Source organism: Malania oleifera, chromosome 2 (assembly GCF_029873635.1).
Source record: "Malania oleifera isolate guangnan ecotype guangnan chromosome 2, ASM2987363v1, whole genome shotgun sequence".
Lineage (NCBI taxonomy): Eukaryota > Viridiplantae > Streptophyta > Magnoliopsida > Santalales > Ximeniaceae > Malania > Malania oleifera.
In genome coordinates, this window is record NC_080418.1 from 140,732,080 (window position 1) to 140,748,542 (window position 16,463).

Sequence of the window (16,463 nt, forward strand, 5' to 3'; positions counted from 1 at the left end):
TCAAGAGTTTGTTTGAGGCGTGAGATTCGATTGATGCAGGTTTGTTGAATGTGGACTTGCTGTGACTGACTTTGAATTTAAACATCTTTTATTACTCTCTCGCAAGCTGAACGGTGCAGAAGTAACGTTCAACTTGTCCCGAAGAAATTTAAAACTTGTAGAGGGCAGAGGCTTAGTAAGAGCATCAACAATCTTATCGCGACTTGGGATGAACCGAACATCCAAGAGTTTCTGTTGCACTTTTTCACGCACAAAGTTATATTCAATCTCCACATGTTTCATCCGAGCATGAAACATAGGATTAGCAGAAACGTAAGTGGCACCCACATTATCACACCACAAAGTCGGAGGAGAGGACAAAGAAATGCTAAGTTCACGTAGTAGAGACATAACCCACAAGGATTTAGCAGTGGCATTAGCAACCGATTTGTATTCAGCCTCAGTGGACGAACGTGCAACTATAGGCTGCTTCTTAGAAAGACCAGAAAATAAGGTTAGAACCCACACAATATGCCCTAATAGGCTTATGATCACCAGCACAACCCATCTAATCAGCATCGAAGAAAACAGATAAGCAAGAGGAGGAATTTCAATTGAAGAAGAGACCATGATCAATGGTGCTTTTGAGGTAGCGAAGAATTCGCTTAACAACCAACCAATGATTAATGTGTTAGATCTGACGCTGCCAAAAAACTCCTTCTTGAGAGCTTTTTCACCACTTAGAAGCAAAGTTAGACTACAAAAAAACTTAAAACTTAGTTCATTTTAAGCACAAAGGTTTCCAAGTTGGCCATACGAGGTCCAAACTGAGTGTGGTCAGTTTCGAGATGTTCGTTACATTGACTTGGACGTGCCGAATCCGACGATGCCTAAAAACTCCTCCTCGACAACTTTTTCTCCACTTAAAAGCAAAGTTAGAATACAAACATAGTAACCTTAGTTTACGGTCTTGCACCCAGGTGTCCAATTCAGTCATACGAGATGCAAATCAAGTGTTGTCAGTCCTGACACGTCCATCACATAGACATGGACTTGTTGGATTTGATGGTGCCCGAAAACTCCTCCCTATGAGCTTTTTACTCATTTAGAAGTAAAGTTAGAATACAAACATAGTAACCTTACTTCACGATTTTGCATACATGTGTCTAATTCACACATACGAGGTCCAAATTGAATACGATCAGTCCCGACACATCCATTACATTGACCTGGACATGTCAGAGCTAATGGTGCTTAAAAACTCCTCCTCGAGAGCTTTTTCCCCACTTAGAATCAAAGTTAGAATAGAAACAAACTTAGTAATTAAACTTAGTTCATTTTAAGCACTTAACTTACAATTCGGGCATACGAGGTCCAAACCGAGTGGGGTAAATTTGGACTAATCAAATTAAGTTATTTACAATTGTATCATTTTTTTACACAATGTCCGAATGTTCGATCATTTTACTATCAAATCATTTTTAATTATAGTATATACATATATGTTCAAATATTGTATAATAATTTCTTGTATAATTATTATTTTGTAGGGACTGCAACTGTCGCAACACTATAACGATGACAGGGACTACAGTCAGGTTGGATGCGCTCAGCTTTTGACTTTTTTTATATTCCTTTTTATCTGAATAGAATTATTTTTTATTTTTTAATTTCAATTTGTGTTTGTATATATGTATTTGAATTTTGAATAATTTTTATTTGAATTTTTAATAATTTATGAATGTTTTAGTAATTTTGGTTTAATTTTATGTATGCTAAAATGTAATTACAAGATTTTACAGGAATTTTCAAAAAAAAAAAAAAAAAAAAAATTTTAAAGTTGTTGGCCTTACAAGGGTTAACATTTTGTTTTAATGTTAACAAACAAGTAGAACTTAACATGATTTGTTTAAGTGATGTATTTTTAGGACTCAATGATGAATACAAGGTTAAAGAATTCATGAAAGCTTGTATTTCAAAAAAGGATGATTATATCAAGCTTGAGATATGGATTAAAACTTGAAGATCATGAGAGCATTGATATAAAAGAAAAAGTTTCAAGAATGAAAGCCCAAGTGATCAACATAGAAAGCTCAAACTTCAAATGTCATATCTTGAAAACTCACAAGGATCAAGAAACATAGAAGGTCTTACATAAATGCAAGTGATCCACAACGAAAGCTCAAAAAAGTTTGAAAGATCAAAGATCAACGACAAAGAGAACTCAAAGTAAAGAAGTGTCAAATGAGTTTTTAGAACAAGTTTTGTAAGTACTTCAAGTTGATTCAAGTATGAATTTTCATTTTGAAGCTCACTAAGTAAAGAGACTTAGAGACCTTAGTTTTAAGTCTTGGAACATATTTTTCAAAGTTAAACAAGTTAATATTCCAAGATTAAATAAACAAAGAAGAGAGAAACCAAAAATGTCTTGAAATGAGGAACAACTGGTTGACAGACGACTGCCTATCTATGATAGTCAACTGACATATTAAAGGAAGTTATTTAAATAAACAGAAGCAGGATAGACGATTGTCAAGTACTTGACAAACGACTGTCAGTGATGAATGAGACGACTGTGTAAGTTTTGTTAGACGACTGCCACCTTTTTGAATGTTTTTAAAAAACTAAGTTGTTCAGTGATAGACGATTGCCACCCTAATGACAAGCAACTGCCACCTTACTATTTGTGAAATATATACTTGGAATGCATGGACAAATGATTGCTAGAGATCACATAGTAGTCTGGCTCGCGGCAGATTACATTGATTTAAACACCAAAAAATTAGTTCAGCATTAAAAATCTCTCTCAAGTATTCAAAAGTTCTCAAAGTTCTTTCTTTGTCATAACTTGCACGAAGTTACTGAAGTCTTGTTGATTCTCTTACTGATATTGTGCTTCAATTACTAATTCTTTTATCTATTGAAAGAATCATATAGTGAAACATTTTTAGAGCTTCGATATGAATTTCATATTGTGAATTATATTGAAGTATATAGTTTTGAACTGTACTAATCAGCTCCTTGAGGAGCAAATTTTTTGTACACATCTATTTGATTTGTATCTTGTAGATTGAAGATTCCAAGGATTGTTTGAATTGTTGGCTAAGTAAGGGGATATTGCTTAGAGAGGTGGGCTCTAACCTAATTAAGGAGTGATTGAACGAAGGTACAACGTTTGGAGGGGCGGGCTCTAAACTAATTAAGGAGTGACCGAACGAGGGTAGGCTCTAGCTTGCTGAAGGAGTGTGTAAAGGTTTGTTTTTCCTGGTAAAGGAACAGGTTTAGTGAATCCTTTGGTGGTTTGCCAAAGGCTAGGACGTAGGCTGGGTATAAGCCGAACCTCGTAAAAATCCCGGTCTCACTCTCTCTTTTCGTTACTCTTTATTTTTAGTAAATATAAATTGTATGGATGATTTAATTTCTTAATCACATATACTACGTAATTTGGAAGTTAAATAAACTTAAAGTTTAATTTTGATTTGGGATTGCAGAAATCGAAAGGGAGTATGTTGGTTGATTAAAACTTTGCGGAAATCTTAAAAGGAAGTACGTTGTTTGATTAACACCCAAAGACAAACTAACTAAAGATGTTATTTAAATTCTGAGTTGTATTAGATTTGAGTTGTGGATTGCATTGAAGAAACCATTTCACATATACAGGGCTTGATTCAAATTTATATATTGAGGGCTGACAACAAAAGCTGAAAGTTGAATCTAATATATTATGATTGAATGGTTTAAAGTTTGATATTGATTGGAATGTGTTTATATTTCAACGAGTGCTAAATCTTGCAAGCTTTCATCAATCTAACAGTGCTGCAGTTAACGTATACTTGGCAAATCAATTGGTTGTTTGATTGAACCTTGTTTTGGTCATTTGCATTGTAGTTGTGGATTGAATTTTGTTTTAAATATTTATTTCGTATTTGATAAAACAAGAAGAAAACAAGAATTCATTAAAAATACTTAAAAAGAGGTTAAAGATTCTTGAAGAGAATTAAAAGAAATTTTAAGATCCAATTCACCCCCCTCTTGGGACTACACCTAACTTTTCAATTGGTATTAGAGCGGAGTTATAGCAAATCTTAATTAGTAGCTATAAAAAGATCCAAATGGCTCACTTAGGCGTAGCTCCCTTTAGAGAGGGACATTCTTCAACTAGGTCTCCTATCTTTTGAGGACATAACTACACTTTTTGGAAAAAGCAAATGCAAATATATTTTCAAACTATGAATTGGAAAGTTTGGGAGGTTGTCATGGATGGTGACCTAATTCCCCTTAAATTAGTAGATGGAAAACAAGTTCCCAAAGAGAAAAATGATATGACATACTTAGATCATAAGATGTTGCAAGTTAATTCTGGTGCTATGAATGCTTTATATTGTGCTTTAGATGTTAATGGATTTAATAGAGTAATGACTTGTAAATCAGTTTAGGAAATATGGGACAAGCTAGAAGTCACTTATGAAGACATTATAGATGTTAGAGATAATATGATTGGTATGCTTACCAGCGAATATGAAGCTTTTAAGATGAACCCAGATGAATCAAGTGACTAAGAGGTTGCTTATACTTGTTATATGGCATGGGACGATGAGGGAAGCTTCTCATTCAAATCAGATAATGAATATGATAGTGATTCATCTAATAAATCCAATGATGAGTGTATGCCATCTTATGATAAATTACAAAATGATTTATTCAAAGTCCATAAGATGTTAATCAAAGTAACTAAACAAAATATTTCATTGAAAAATAAGAATGAAGGTATAATGAAAGAGTTAGAATCCCTTAGAATTGCTAAAAATGATAAAGATTCAAAACTCAAGAAAATAGAAAATAAGTATGAAACTGTAATAAAAGAATTAGAAGCTAAAAATCTTACTGAAAAAAAAAAAAGACTTGAAAATCAAAGAATTAGAAAGCAAGAATGAAAAAATGATAGAAGACCTTCGATCCCTATCCTCTATAGAATATAAGAAAGACATATATATTTCTGAATTAAAAGATAAAATCAGAAAGTTATCTCAAGAATTAGAGAAATCACTAAAGAATGTTGATAACAAGAAAGATATAGAGATAAATAATCTCAAAAATAAAATTGAAGATAAAGAAACCATCATTTATAAGTTCACTAAAGGAAAGACAAACTTTGACAAAATGATAGGCTTGCAAAAGATGACCTTAAATAAAGAAGGCATTGGATTTAATGACGTTGAAAATAAAAAGAAAAAGAATCTTTACATGGGTTATTTTTAAAAAGCATTCAAAGATTATGCTAGCACATCCTTTAATGCCTACACTAACACCATATGCTATCAATGTAAGAAAAAAGAGACGTATAAAGTTTGAATGTCCATTTAAAAGAAATGATGTGAAGACTAAACAGGTATAGAAAATAAAAGAAATATCCATTGACAAATCATCCAAACCCAAGAAAGTATGAGTACCAAGATGAAAGACTAGTTCATATATGAAAAACTCCATGGATTAAGTCATTACCCTTTAAAAATTGAGAAAGTAACTTAATTCATGATCAACAAATGAACTAGTTGAAATAGAAAAACTTAAAGATAAGTTTAAGAGCTTATTATAACAAATTCAAAATGACAATGTTGACCAAAATAATAGGATGATTTTTACAAGACTTACTTAAGAAAATATCAAATTGAGCTTATTATATAAGTACCTTGATTAAGAAAAAGATATTTGAGAATGAAAGCCTATATGCTACATGCTTACAAGCCTATATGATATGCTATATGCTAGATGTGTAGGACTTGACTTGACTTATATCGAAAACTTATGGCTCATTATGTTGAAAATTTGAGCATGTGATCATTGAGCATAAGCATGAATTCTGATATGAGATTAATTCTTGACCATGCATGCTATTGATGAATCACATGGATAAACTTACTGCTCTTTATATTGATATCTATGAGTTATGAAAGATATAATAGTTATATTAGTATCCATGAGTTATGCATGATGTGATAATGACTTTGGTATCTATAAAGTAATTTGGTATCCATAAATATTTTAATTGATATCAAAATTTAAAAGCTCACTTGGTATCACAATCTAAAAGTTCAATTTATTTTTGAGTATGACAAGTATGATTATATCTATGAGCATGATATGACATTGATGATATTAGCATGATATTGATATTTGATACATCATGTGAATCAATGATTTGAAACATGTGATGATAAAAGCATAATTGGTAACAAAATTGAATGTATTGAATCCAGGGGGAGTGTTATGACTTATTGCTTATATTATGATCATTTCCCTATTAATCAATTGATATCATGAATTCAATTTTAAGTTGGTATAAAAAAATCAACAATTGTATCTTGAATAATGTCAAAGGGGGAAAAAGCAGTTAGTAGATACATGACTATTAAAACACACTACACATGCTATATTGAAAAATAATAAATTGAGTGTGTACATATGTTTGATGATATGCTCAAAATGTGATTTTATTTGAACTTAATCATTTTTTTTCTCTTTTTGATTGATGTCAAAAGGGGGAGAAGTTTTAAATCAAAAATTGAGCATGATATTGCAAAAATCGAGCATGAACATAATATATATCAAAAGGAGGATAAGTATTTGACATTGATTGATAAACTTGAACTTGAATAAAATGATGAGCATGATTGTAAAATGAAGTGATGAGCATGATTGTTGTCGCGACGTCCCGGAGCGCGGGTGCCCCGGGGTGGCAAAATAAAATTCATTTTATATTTTCAAGCAAAAAAACAAAAATAGAGTCGCCACAAACCTTTTAGTGTGGTTAGAACACATGATTACTACCCAATTAAGGGTAGATTCGGTCTACGTTACCAAAATTAGGGTCGGGAGTTCGGTTATGCGAGGGGAAGGTATGAGTATCCTCTACGCGCCCGTTCTTACGAACGGTACCTAATTAATTTGGAATTATCCTTAAGTTAATTTAAAAAGTCTTTAAAATTACTCCCTATTAGTGAATTTATGAAATACACACAAAAATATATATACTATATCTTCCCTCAGAACCAAGGTACGGCAAGCTCGAAAGCTTATACCCTCATTAAAATCATAGGGATAAAATTGAAAATACTTAATAACAAAAATATAATAATACTAAAATAATAGCAAGCTAATATAAATACTAAAAATAACACAATCGAATATACGTACACTCTAAAATAGAATAATAATGATAATAATAATAATAATAATGATGATGATGATGATGATAATGATGATGATGATGATGATAATTACAATTACAATAATAATAATAATAATAATAATAATAATAATAATAATAATAATAATAATAATAATAATAATAATGATAGTGATGGTATGCACACCAAATATTATATATAAATATGACAATACAAATGTGGAAATAATTAAACCCCATAAATAGTATATACAATAAATCAACATGGAAACAAAATTATGTAAACAATTCAAACTACCAATCTATTATGCAAATATATCCATGTACAATGTGAAAACATGTGATAATTAGGAAACATAGCAAAACCTAAAATTGAAATGCAATAATAATGTGAAAATATATGAGCTAATATACAATATAATGTGCCATGAATATGCAAATAATTATAAAAGGCAATCGCAATAATAATACAAATATACAAACTATACAATAAAATGTGCTTTCAATAATAATATAAATATACAAATAAACATATAAGGCAATAACAATAACAAATATGCAAACTAAATATAGAATAAAATGTACAATCAATAATACTATGAATATGCAAATAAATATATAATGTAATAATAATATAACTATGAAAATAAATATATAAGGCAATGACAATAGTAAATATGCAAACTAAATGCACAATGAACTATGCAATAAATAATATATAATGCAATAACCTCTAGGGTGTGGTTCAGGTGGTAGTGCGGGTTGCAGGAGTGCCTTTCACGAGGTCAGGTGTTCAAACCCTCTTGGACTCGTTTCCGCCTCTGGACTCCTGAATTTACCCTCCTTTTGGAGTTGTGGGATCAACTTCAAGGGGCGCAGGATTAGTCACGTGGATCGTAAAACGGACGCGTGGATACCTGGTACGTATTCCAAAAAAAATAATATATAATGCAATAATAATATAATGCAATAATAATATAAATATAAATGCACAAATTAAATATACAATAACTAGTAATAATAATAATAATAATAATAATAATTATAATAAAACACAACAATAATGACAATAATATGCAAATCAAACACGTGCGTGGGTGGTGTGAGTGTGTGTGCTGTGTGTTTAAAGGTGAGTATTTTTTTTTTGTGTGTGTGTTTTGCTGTGTGTTTAAGTGTTTGCGTGTGCTGTGTGCGGGGGTGTTTGCCGGAGTTACTGCTGCAGCTGCTGTGGCGCTTGGTGGCTGGGAGTGAAAGTGGTCGCCGGAGCAGTGGTAGACTGCAGAGTTGGAGGTCTCTGGTGGCTCGGGCCCGTGGTCTGGTGCTCGGGTCTCGGCTGGCCGACGAGGGTGGTCTGGTGGTGCTGCAGGAATGAGGAGGTCTGAAGTGGCCGTGAATGGAGGGGCTGCCGTGGATGACGCTGGGAGACAGGCAGCAGTGTGGTGGTCGGAGCTGGAGAAGATGGAGTTGGGCGGAGTTGCAGAGGAGTGGCGGATGGTGCCTTGATTGCGTCTGTGGAGTGGCTCGGCTGGTGTCTGCTCGGGTTGGTGGTTGGTGAATGGTGCCGTGGGGCTGGTGCGTTGCTGTTCGTGAGGGACGTCTGCCGTGGTTGCTGTGGCTGTGAGGTTGAAGATGGAGGCAGGGGAAGATAGAGAGAAGAAGCAGAGGGAGAGACTGAGGGGTGAGTTCAAAGAGATGATGGAGATAGAGAGAGAGGCGAGAGACAGGGCTGAGAGAACAAGGAGAGAGTTTTCTTTTTTTCTTTTTGGTTTTTTTTGCCCGTGTGTTTTGCGATGTATTTATAAGCTAAAAAAACCTAGCCGATTCTTTTCTTTTCTTTTTCATTTTTTTTCATTTTTTTTGGGTACTTTTATGTAATAATGAATATACTAATCATAATAATAATAATAATAATAACAATAGCGAAATAATAATAATAATAGTAAATATAATAATAATACTTCTAATAATAATAGTAGTAAAATAATAATAATAATAATAAAGTAATAATTAATAATATTTAAAAATAATAATAATATCAATAATAATAGTAATAATAGTAAAAATAATAATAATTATAATAAAAGAATAGTAATAATAATAGTAATAATAATAATAAGATAACAATGATAATAATAATAATAATAGTAATGTAGTAATAATAATATTTAATAATAATGATAATACTAATAATAGTAAAAATATCGTAAATATAATAGTTATACTAAAAGTAATAATACTAATAATAATAATAGTAAAACGGCGCCTTTGTTATATTTGGCTCGGAAAAAAATAGGGTGTCTACAATTGTAAAAGAGTTTTTGAAATTAATATTGATCTTGCGAATATTGTTAAAATGATGCTTATTGAAAGGGGAAGTCTTTTTAAGACTCACTCTAATTTTTGCTTCTTGTTTGTCATCATAAAAAAAGGGAGATTGTTAGCCTTACAAGACTTAACATCTTGTTTTGATGCTAACAAACAAGTAGAACTTAACATGCTTTATTTAAGTGATGTATTTTCAGGACTCAATGATGAATGCAAGGTTAAAGAATTCATGAAAGCTTGTACTTCAAAGAATGATGATTATATCAAGCTTGACGCATGAATTAAAACTTGAAGATCATGAGAGCATTGATATAAAAGAAAAAGTTTCAAGAATGAAAGCCCAAGTGATCAACATGGAAAGCTCAAACTTCAAATGTCATATCTTGAAAGCTCACAAGGATCAAGGAACATGGAAGGTCTTACATAAATGCAAGTGATCCATAATGAAAGCTCAAAAAAGTTTGAAAGATCAAAGATCAGCGACAAAGAGAACTCAAAGCAAAGAAGTGTCAAATTAGTTTTTAGAACAAGTTAATATTCCAAGATTAAATAAACAAAGAAGAGAGAAACAAAAAATGTCTTGAAATGAGGAACAACTGGTTGACAGACGACTTCCTATCTATGATAGTCAACTGGTATATTAAAGGACTTTATTTAAATAAACAAAAATAAGACAGACAACTGTCAAGTACTTGACAAACGACTGTTAGTGACAAATGAGATGACTGTGTAGGTTTTGTCAAACGACTGCCGCCTTTCTGAATGTTTTAAAAAACTAAGTTGTTCAGTGACAAATGACTGCCACCCTGATGATAGGCGACTGCCACCTTACTGTTTGTGAAATATATACTTGGAATGCATGGACAAATGACTGCCAGAGATCACATAGTTGTTTGGCTTGCGATAGATTTCAAAATACTCAACAAGCATATTTTTAAACTTTCAACTACTTGAAGCCCAAATTAATATAAAACTTGGACTCTACTCCAAGTAAACTTGGGGAATAAGTTAGATACCTTTCTATATTTATAAATACCCTCAAGTTACATTAATTTAAACACCAAGAAATTAGTTCAACATTAAAAATCTCTCTCAAGTATTCATAAGTTCTCAAAGTTCTTTATTGGTCATAGCTTGCACGAAGTTACTGAAGTCTTGCTGATTCTTTTACTGATATTGTGTTTCAATTACTAATTCTTTCATCTATTGAAAGAATCATACGGTGAAAAATTTTTAGAACTTCGATCTGAATTTTATATTGTGAATTATATTGAAGTATATAGTTTTGAACTGTACTAATCAGCTCTTTGAAGAGCAAATTCTTTGTACACATCTATTTGATTTGTATCTTGTAGATTGAAGATTCCAAAGATTGTTTGGATTGTTGGCTAAGCATGGAGATATTGCTTAGAGAGGCGAGCTCTAACCTAATTAAGGAGTGACCGAACGAGGGTACATCGTTGGGAGAGGTGGGCTTTAGCCTAATTAAGGAGTGACCGAACGAGGGTACATTGTTTGGAGAGGCGGGCTCTAGCCTAATTAAGGAGTGACCGAACGAGGGTATATCCTTTGGAGAGGCGGGCTATAGTCTATTGAAGGAGTGTATAAAGGTTTGTTCCACCTGGTAAAGGAACAAGTTTAGCGAATCCTTTGGTGGTTTGCCAAAGGCGAGGAAGTAGGCTGGGTATAAGCCGAACCTCGTAAAAATCCCGATCTCACTCTCTCTTTCCCTTACTCTTTATTTTTAGCACATATAAATTGGTGGATGATTTAATTTCTTAATCACATATACTACGTAATTTGGAAGTTAAATAAACTTAAAGTTTAATTTTGATTTGGGATTTCAGAAACTGAAAGGAGTACGTTGGTTGATCAAAACTTTGCAGAAACCTTAAAAGGAAGTACGTTGTTTAATTAACACCCAAAGACAAATTAACTAAAGAGGTTATTTAAATTCTGAGTTGTTTGGGATTTGAGTTGTGGATTGTATTGAAGAAATCATTTCATATATACAAGGCTTGATTCAAATTTATATACTGAGGGTTGACAACAAAAGATGAAAATTAAATCTAATATATTGCGGCCGAATGGTTTAAAGTTTGATATTGATTGGAATGTGTTTATATTTCAAAGAGTGTTGAATCTTGCAAACTTTCATCAATCTAACAGTGCTGCAGTTAACTTATACTTGGAAAATTAATTGGTTGTTTGATTGAACCTTGTTTTGATCATTTGTGTTGTAGTTGTGGATTGAATTTTGTTTTAAATATTTATTGTGTATTTGATAAAACAACAATAAAATAAGAATTCATTAAAAAGATTTAAAAGAGGTTAAAGATTCTTGAAGAGAATTAAAGAAATTTTAAGACCCAATTCACCCCCCTCTTGGGACTACACCTTGTTTTTCAAAAGTATTAGTGACAGTTTGAAATACCGTCACTGTTAATTGCAGGAGAAGTATTAGCGACGGTTTTTAAATCTTCACTAAAAGACTAACACCGTCACTATAGAGTCAACATTTTTTCAGCTCAAATTTGTCACTAAAAGCCAAATATGAGTGACTGTTTTGATGACTGTCACTAAAAGAGTAACATTAGTGATGGTTTTGTGGACCGCTACCAATAGCGTAACAGTAGTGACGGTTATATAATCATCACTAATACATGACCTTTAGTGACGTACGATTTTGAACTGAGTAAATATTGATTCTATAGTGAGGGTGTTTGTCGTTTAGTGATGGTAGAGAACCATCACTAATATTGAACTTTTAGTGATGGTTTATATATTGTCACTAATAAGTATTAGTAACCGCATATGTGACAACTAATTTCAAACCGTCACTAATGCTTATCAAACGGTTTTTTGATTTTTGTAGTGACTTAGATATAAAGTAGGAAAAAGGGTATTATTATTCATCGCAAAAAAAAAAAAAAGTCAACAAGTAGACTTATAAGTAATAGGCATGCACATAGTTTTTCAATAAAAATTCACAAGTGCATAGAAAAAAAAAAAACTTAATCAAAGAACAATTAATTGTACAAAAAAATGAAACACATAAGAAGAACATGACACACATAATTTCAATCTTCATTATTGTCATACTTAAGTCCATGAAGGAGATGAAACTCTTAACATTTTGACCTAATTTTGAAACAGAAAACCAAAGAGAATTGTTTTAAAAGCTCCATCTTTGTTTTATTTTGCTTATTTAAAGGACAAAAAGAAAGAAAAAAAAAATAAAGACTCTTTAATTAATCTTAATATGTTGGTCCCTTTGTCCGCTACCACTTTGTTGCTGCACTCCAGTTATAGGAATACTTGATCCGCATGTGCAGAGCTTGTTGCCTTTCAAAACATAAAAAAGCATAATTACTATGTGTTTGTAAACAAACAATATAAAAGTTGCAACTAGTTGTCAGCTTAAGAAAATTAAGCACGAAGAAATTTGAGTAGTTAGAAGCACCTATATAGTTGGGTATGCATTGTTTGTTTCATCACGTACAAAACTAGTATTTTGTTGGAGTTTTCAATTTAATTCTTGATTTTGTCGTGTTAAGTGCTTCTAAATTCTTTTTAAATTCATATAACTATAATTAAAATGCTTGCTTGAGCCATGCTCTCACAAAAATTATGAAAGAGAGTATGGGCAATCAGTTCATGAAGACATTGATAAATGAACCAGCATACAAACTATTTATGCTGTTATATATGAAATAAAATTGCCTCTCGAAATAACCCGAGGGTGATTTTTTTTTTTAGTTGTATTGATGCATATTGTCATAGATGAATCATAAATATGTGTATGCTTGTGTGTGTAGGTGTGTCTATGTGTGTATTGAGCATTCATAGAATCTTAAGATCGAAAATAAAAAATAGGAAGAGAGGGAGGTAAAAAAAAAAAAAGGGCTATTACCACTTAAGCTTGAATCCTGCTCCAAACTCTAGCCTTGCAAACGGCTAGTGTCACACAAAATCTGTCTTTTGTATCTGTCAAAAATTGGAAGTAGGCATACCTCCAAGAAGGTTTGAATAATAAACTACCACAAATTGCCCAAAACCCTGTGATGAATCCAAGTGCCATACTCACATAGAACCAAGGAGTTTCATGCCCGTCTTCCTCATCTTGAATGCTCCCATCTTCATTATTGATGCCAACAACTTGGCATTGGTATGGAAGTGGGGGGCCACAAAGTTTAGGATTCCCCTCATATGCAGAAGCATCAAAGCTTTGAAGTTGAGTGCCTAATGGTATTGCTCCTTGAAGATTGTTGTATGAGACATTAAACATGGACAAAAAATTGAGACCTTTTAACGATTGTGGAATCTCACCAGAAAGATTGTTTTTGGAGAGGTCTAGTTGTTCTAAGTTACAAAGGTTGGATAGTTGATGTGGAATGTTGCCAGAGAAGTTGTTTTGAGAGAGATTCAAGTATTGAAGAGACTTCAATTGACCAATCTCAATAGGAATATTACCACTCAAGCTGTTGTTACTCACATCAATTACTTTTCCCATGTTTGAGATTTTATTGTATTGTCTAATACCACTTTGTGAAATTGATTTGATGCCAAAAATCAGAGGCACATCGAGATAAATTTGATCAACTTGTTCAGAAGCCTGCTTAGGTGTTAATGCTGGCAGTCTAGTAAGTTCCAGTGGAAATTCTCCAGAAATGAAATTTCTTGACAAGTCAATGTGGAAGAGTCTTGGCAAAGTCCCTAAGAAACTAGGAATTGGACCTCTAATTTGGTTCCTCTTTAGTATGAGAATCTCTAGTTTTCTAAGCTTTGACAACCATGTTGGCACTGGTCCAACGAGTTGGCATAAGCCTATACTCAAATATCGAAGATTTTGAAATCCAATTGAATCAACCAAGCTGTTATCATCTGGCATTATCTCATTTACAAAGCATTTGGCAAGCGAGAGGACCCTAAGGTTGTGCAGACCCATTAGAATTTTGATTGCCCCTGAGATGTTGGTTAACTTAATTCCAGAAAGTGAAAGGAGTGAAAGAGATTGCAAAGCAAGAATTTCAGGTGTGATATGTCCTTCTAGCATGTTATTGGCAAGTCTAATTGCTTTCAGGGACTTACATGCATAAAGGCTTACTGGCAATTGACCTATGAAGTGATTAAAGCCAAGGTCAACAATGACAAGTTTGGAAAGCTTGGAGAAATTAAAAGTGGAGATATCACCTCCTAACTTGTTGGACAGCAAACTCAATCTTTTCAAATTGGTGCAATTCAACAAGGAAGCAGGAATTGTACCACTTAAATTGTTCATTTGGAGGAGTAGGTGTTCCAAGTTAGAAAGCTTCCCGATATTTTGAGGGAGCATGCCATTCAGTTCATTGTTGTTGAGCTCAATGAGGGTGAGGTTAACGAGCTGAACGATGTTGCTGCCAATTGGTCCCGAGAGATGATTGGAAGGTAAACTAATTTCTCGCAATGCTGACATGTGATAAATATCAGCTGGAAGCAGTCCAAATAACGAGTTGAAACCTGCACGAAAAACCTCAAGCTTGGAGCATTTCCCTAGTTCATGAGGGATTTGGCCACTGAAATGATTGTAAGAGAAATCCAAGAGCCTAACAAGGCTGGAATTGTTACAAATAGAGGAAGGGATACGGCCAACGAAGCTATTGTTGCTAACATTAAGACTCGACAAATTCCACGCTCTCTGAAGAAATGGAGATTGGAATAATGACCCTTGAAAGTAATTGCTGGACAAATCCAACATTTGGAGGGAGATGGGTGAGCCATTTGATGTAAGAAGCGACGGTAATTCTCCATTCAGCCTGTTGAAGCTAAGATCAAGGATCTTAAGGTGATTTAATGATGAAAATAAATCATATGGAAGTGGTCCAGTAATGGTATTGTGGGAAAGATTGAGATGAGAGAGTTGTGTAAGGTTTCCTAAAGATGGAGGGATGCTACCGCTAAGGCCTCCAGAGGGGAGCCAAACATGGGTGACCCAACCGTTATGATCGCATGCAATCCCTTCCCAGAGGCAGCAATTGACATTAGATGGCCAATTTAGAGGAGGAGTGAAGCTGTGGGAGATGGACAAGAGAGAGTTCTGATCAAGTTGGTTGCAAGCGTAGCTTAACGAAGGAGGGATAAGGCAAGAGAATAAGATCCATGGGAAGACGTAGAACATGGGGGATCGGTGATGATGCTCAAGCATGGCTCTTGTTTGATGACTCCTAAACCTTTTTTGCAATCATGCATCGCAGCACTTGCCTCATAGTGAAAATTGCAATTCATTTCTTGAAGTTTCTGCAATCAGTCATTAACATCTCAGTTGGACTAGTACATCTAATTCCTCCAGGAAGACTTGACTTGAGAAATAAATGAGCGCCCTGCAAGACATTAAGTGCTTTTGGAAATATGACTATTCATCCCAGATTTTTATTCTTTCTTAAAAATACCTATACCGTTTTAGGATTTTTTTTTTTTTTTTTACATCATTTATGTCGTTGAAATGACTTGATGCTTGTTCATTTTTATTTCATTTAGCAGAAAAATAATGGTACATTTTGAATAGTCCGTTAGTATAAGATAAAAGTATCTACACCGTTAATCATTTTGTTGCAACATTATTATAATTATTTAAAATCTATAATTAATAATAATGAGTATAACTATTAATAATACTTTATTATAATGAAATTTATTTATGGGACAAAAATATCTCTACCATTCATTGCTTTTAATTAAAATCATTCAATTATTTTTTTTAAAATTTAATTAACAATAAAAATTATTTGAAATAACTAGTACTAATTTGTTATTATTTGAAAAAATATATTATTAAAAATTATTTTAATTAGAAATTCTAATTAACAATTGGGTGCTCACCACTTTATCACTTTTCTTTGTTCTTCATTTTGGTAAAAAAAAAAATAATGGGTATCACTAAAGCCGAATTTTTCCAATTGGTAGTATTGAAAAATGTAAACTTCAAGGCAGATAT

At 32.9% G+C, this 16,463-nt stretch overlaps 1 protein-coding gene across 1 annotated transcript; it reads right to left on the reverse strand.

The window, feature by feature from the left end:
• Nucleotides 1–15,674, reverse strand: LOC131148420 (receptor-like protein 2). Its single transcript, XM_058098119.1, has 2 exons — nucleotides 13,504–15,674; nucleotides 1–736 (listed from the first exon to the last, which is right to left on the reverse strand). Exons 1-2 carry the CDS (start codon nucleotides 15,672–15,674, stop codon nucleotides 1–3), a joined length of 2,907 nt encoding a protein of 968 aa, XP_057954102.1.
• Between the last annotated feature and the right edge of the window lie 789 nt (nucleotides 15,675–16,463).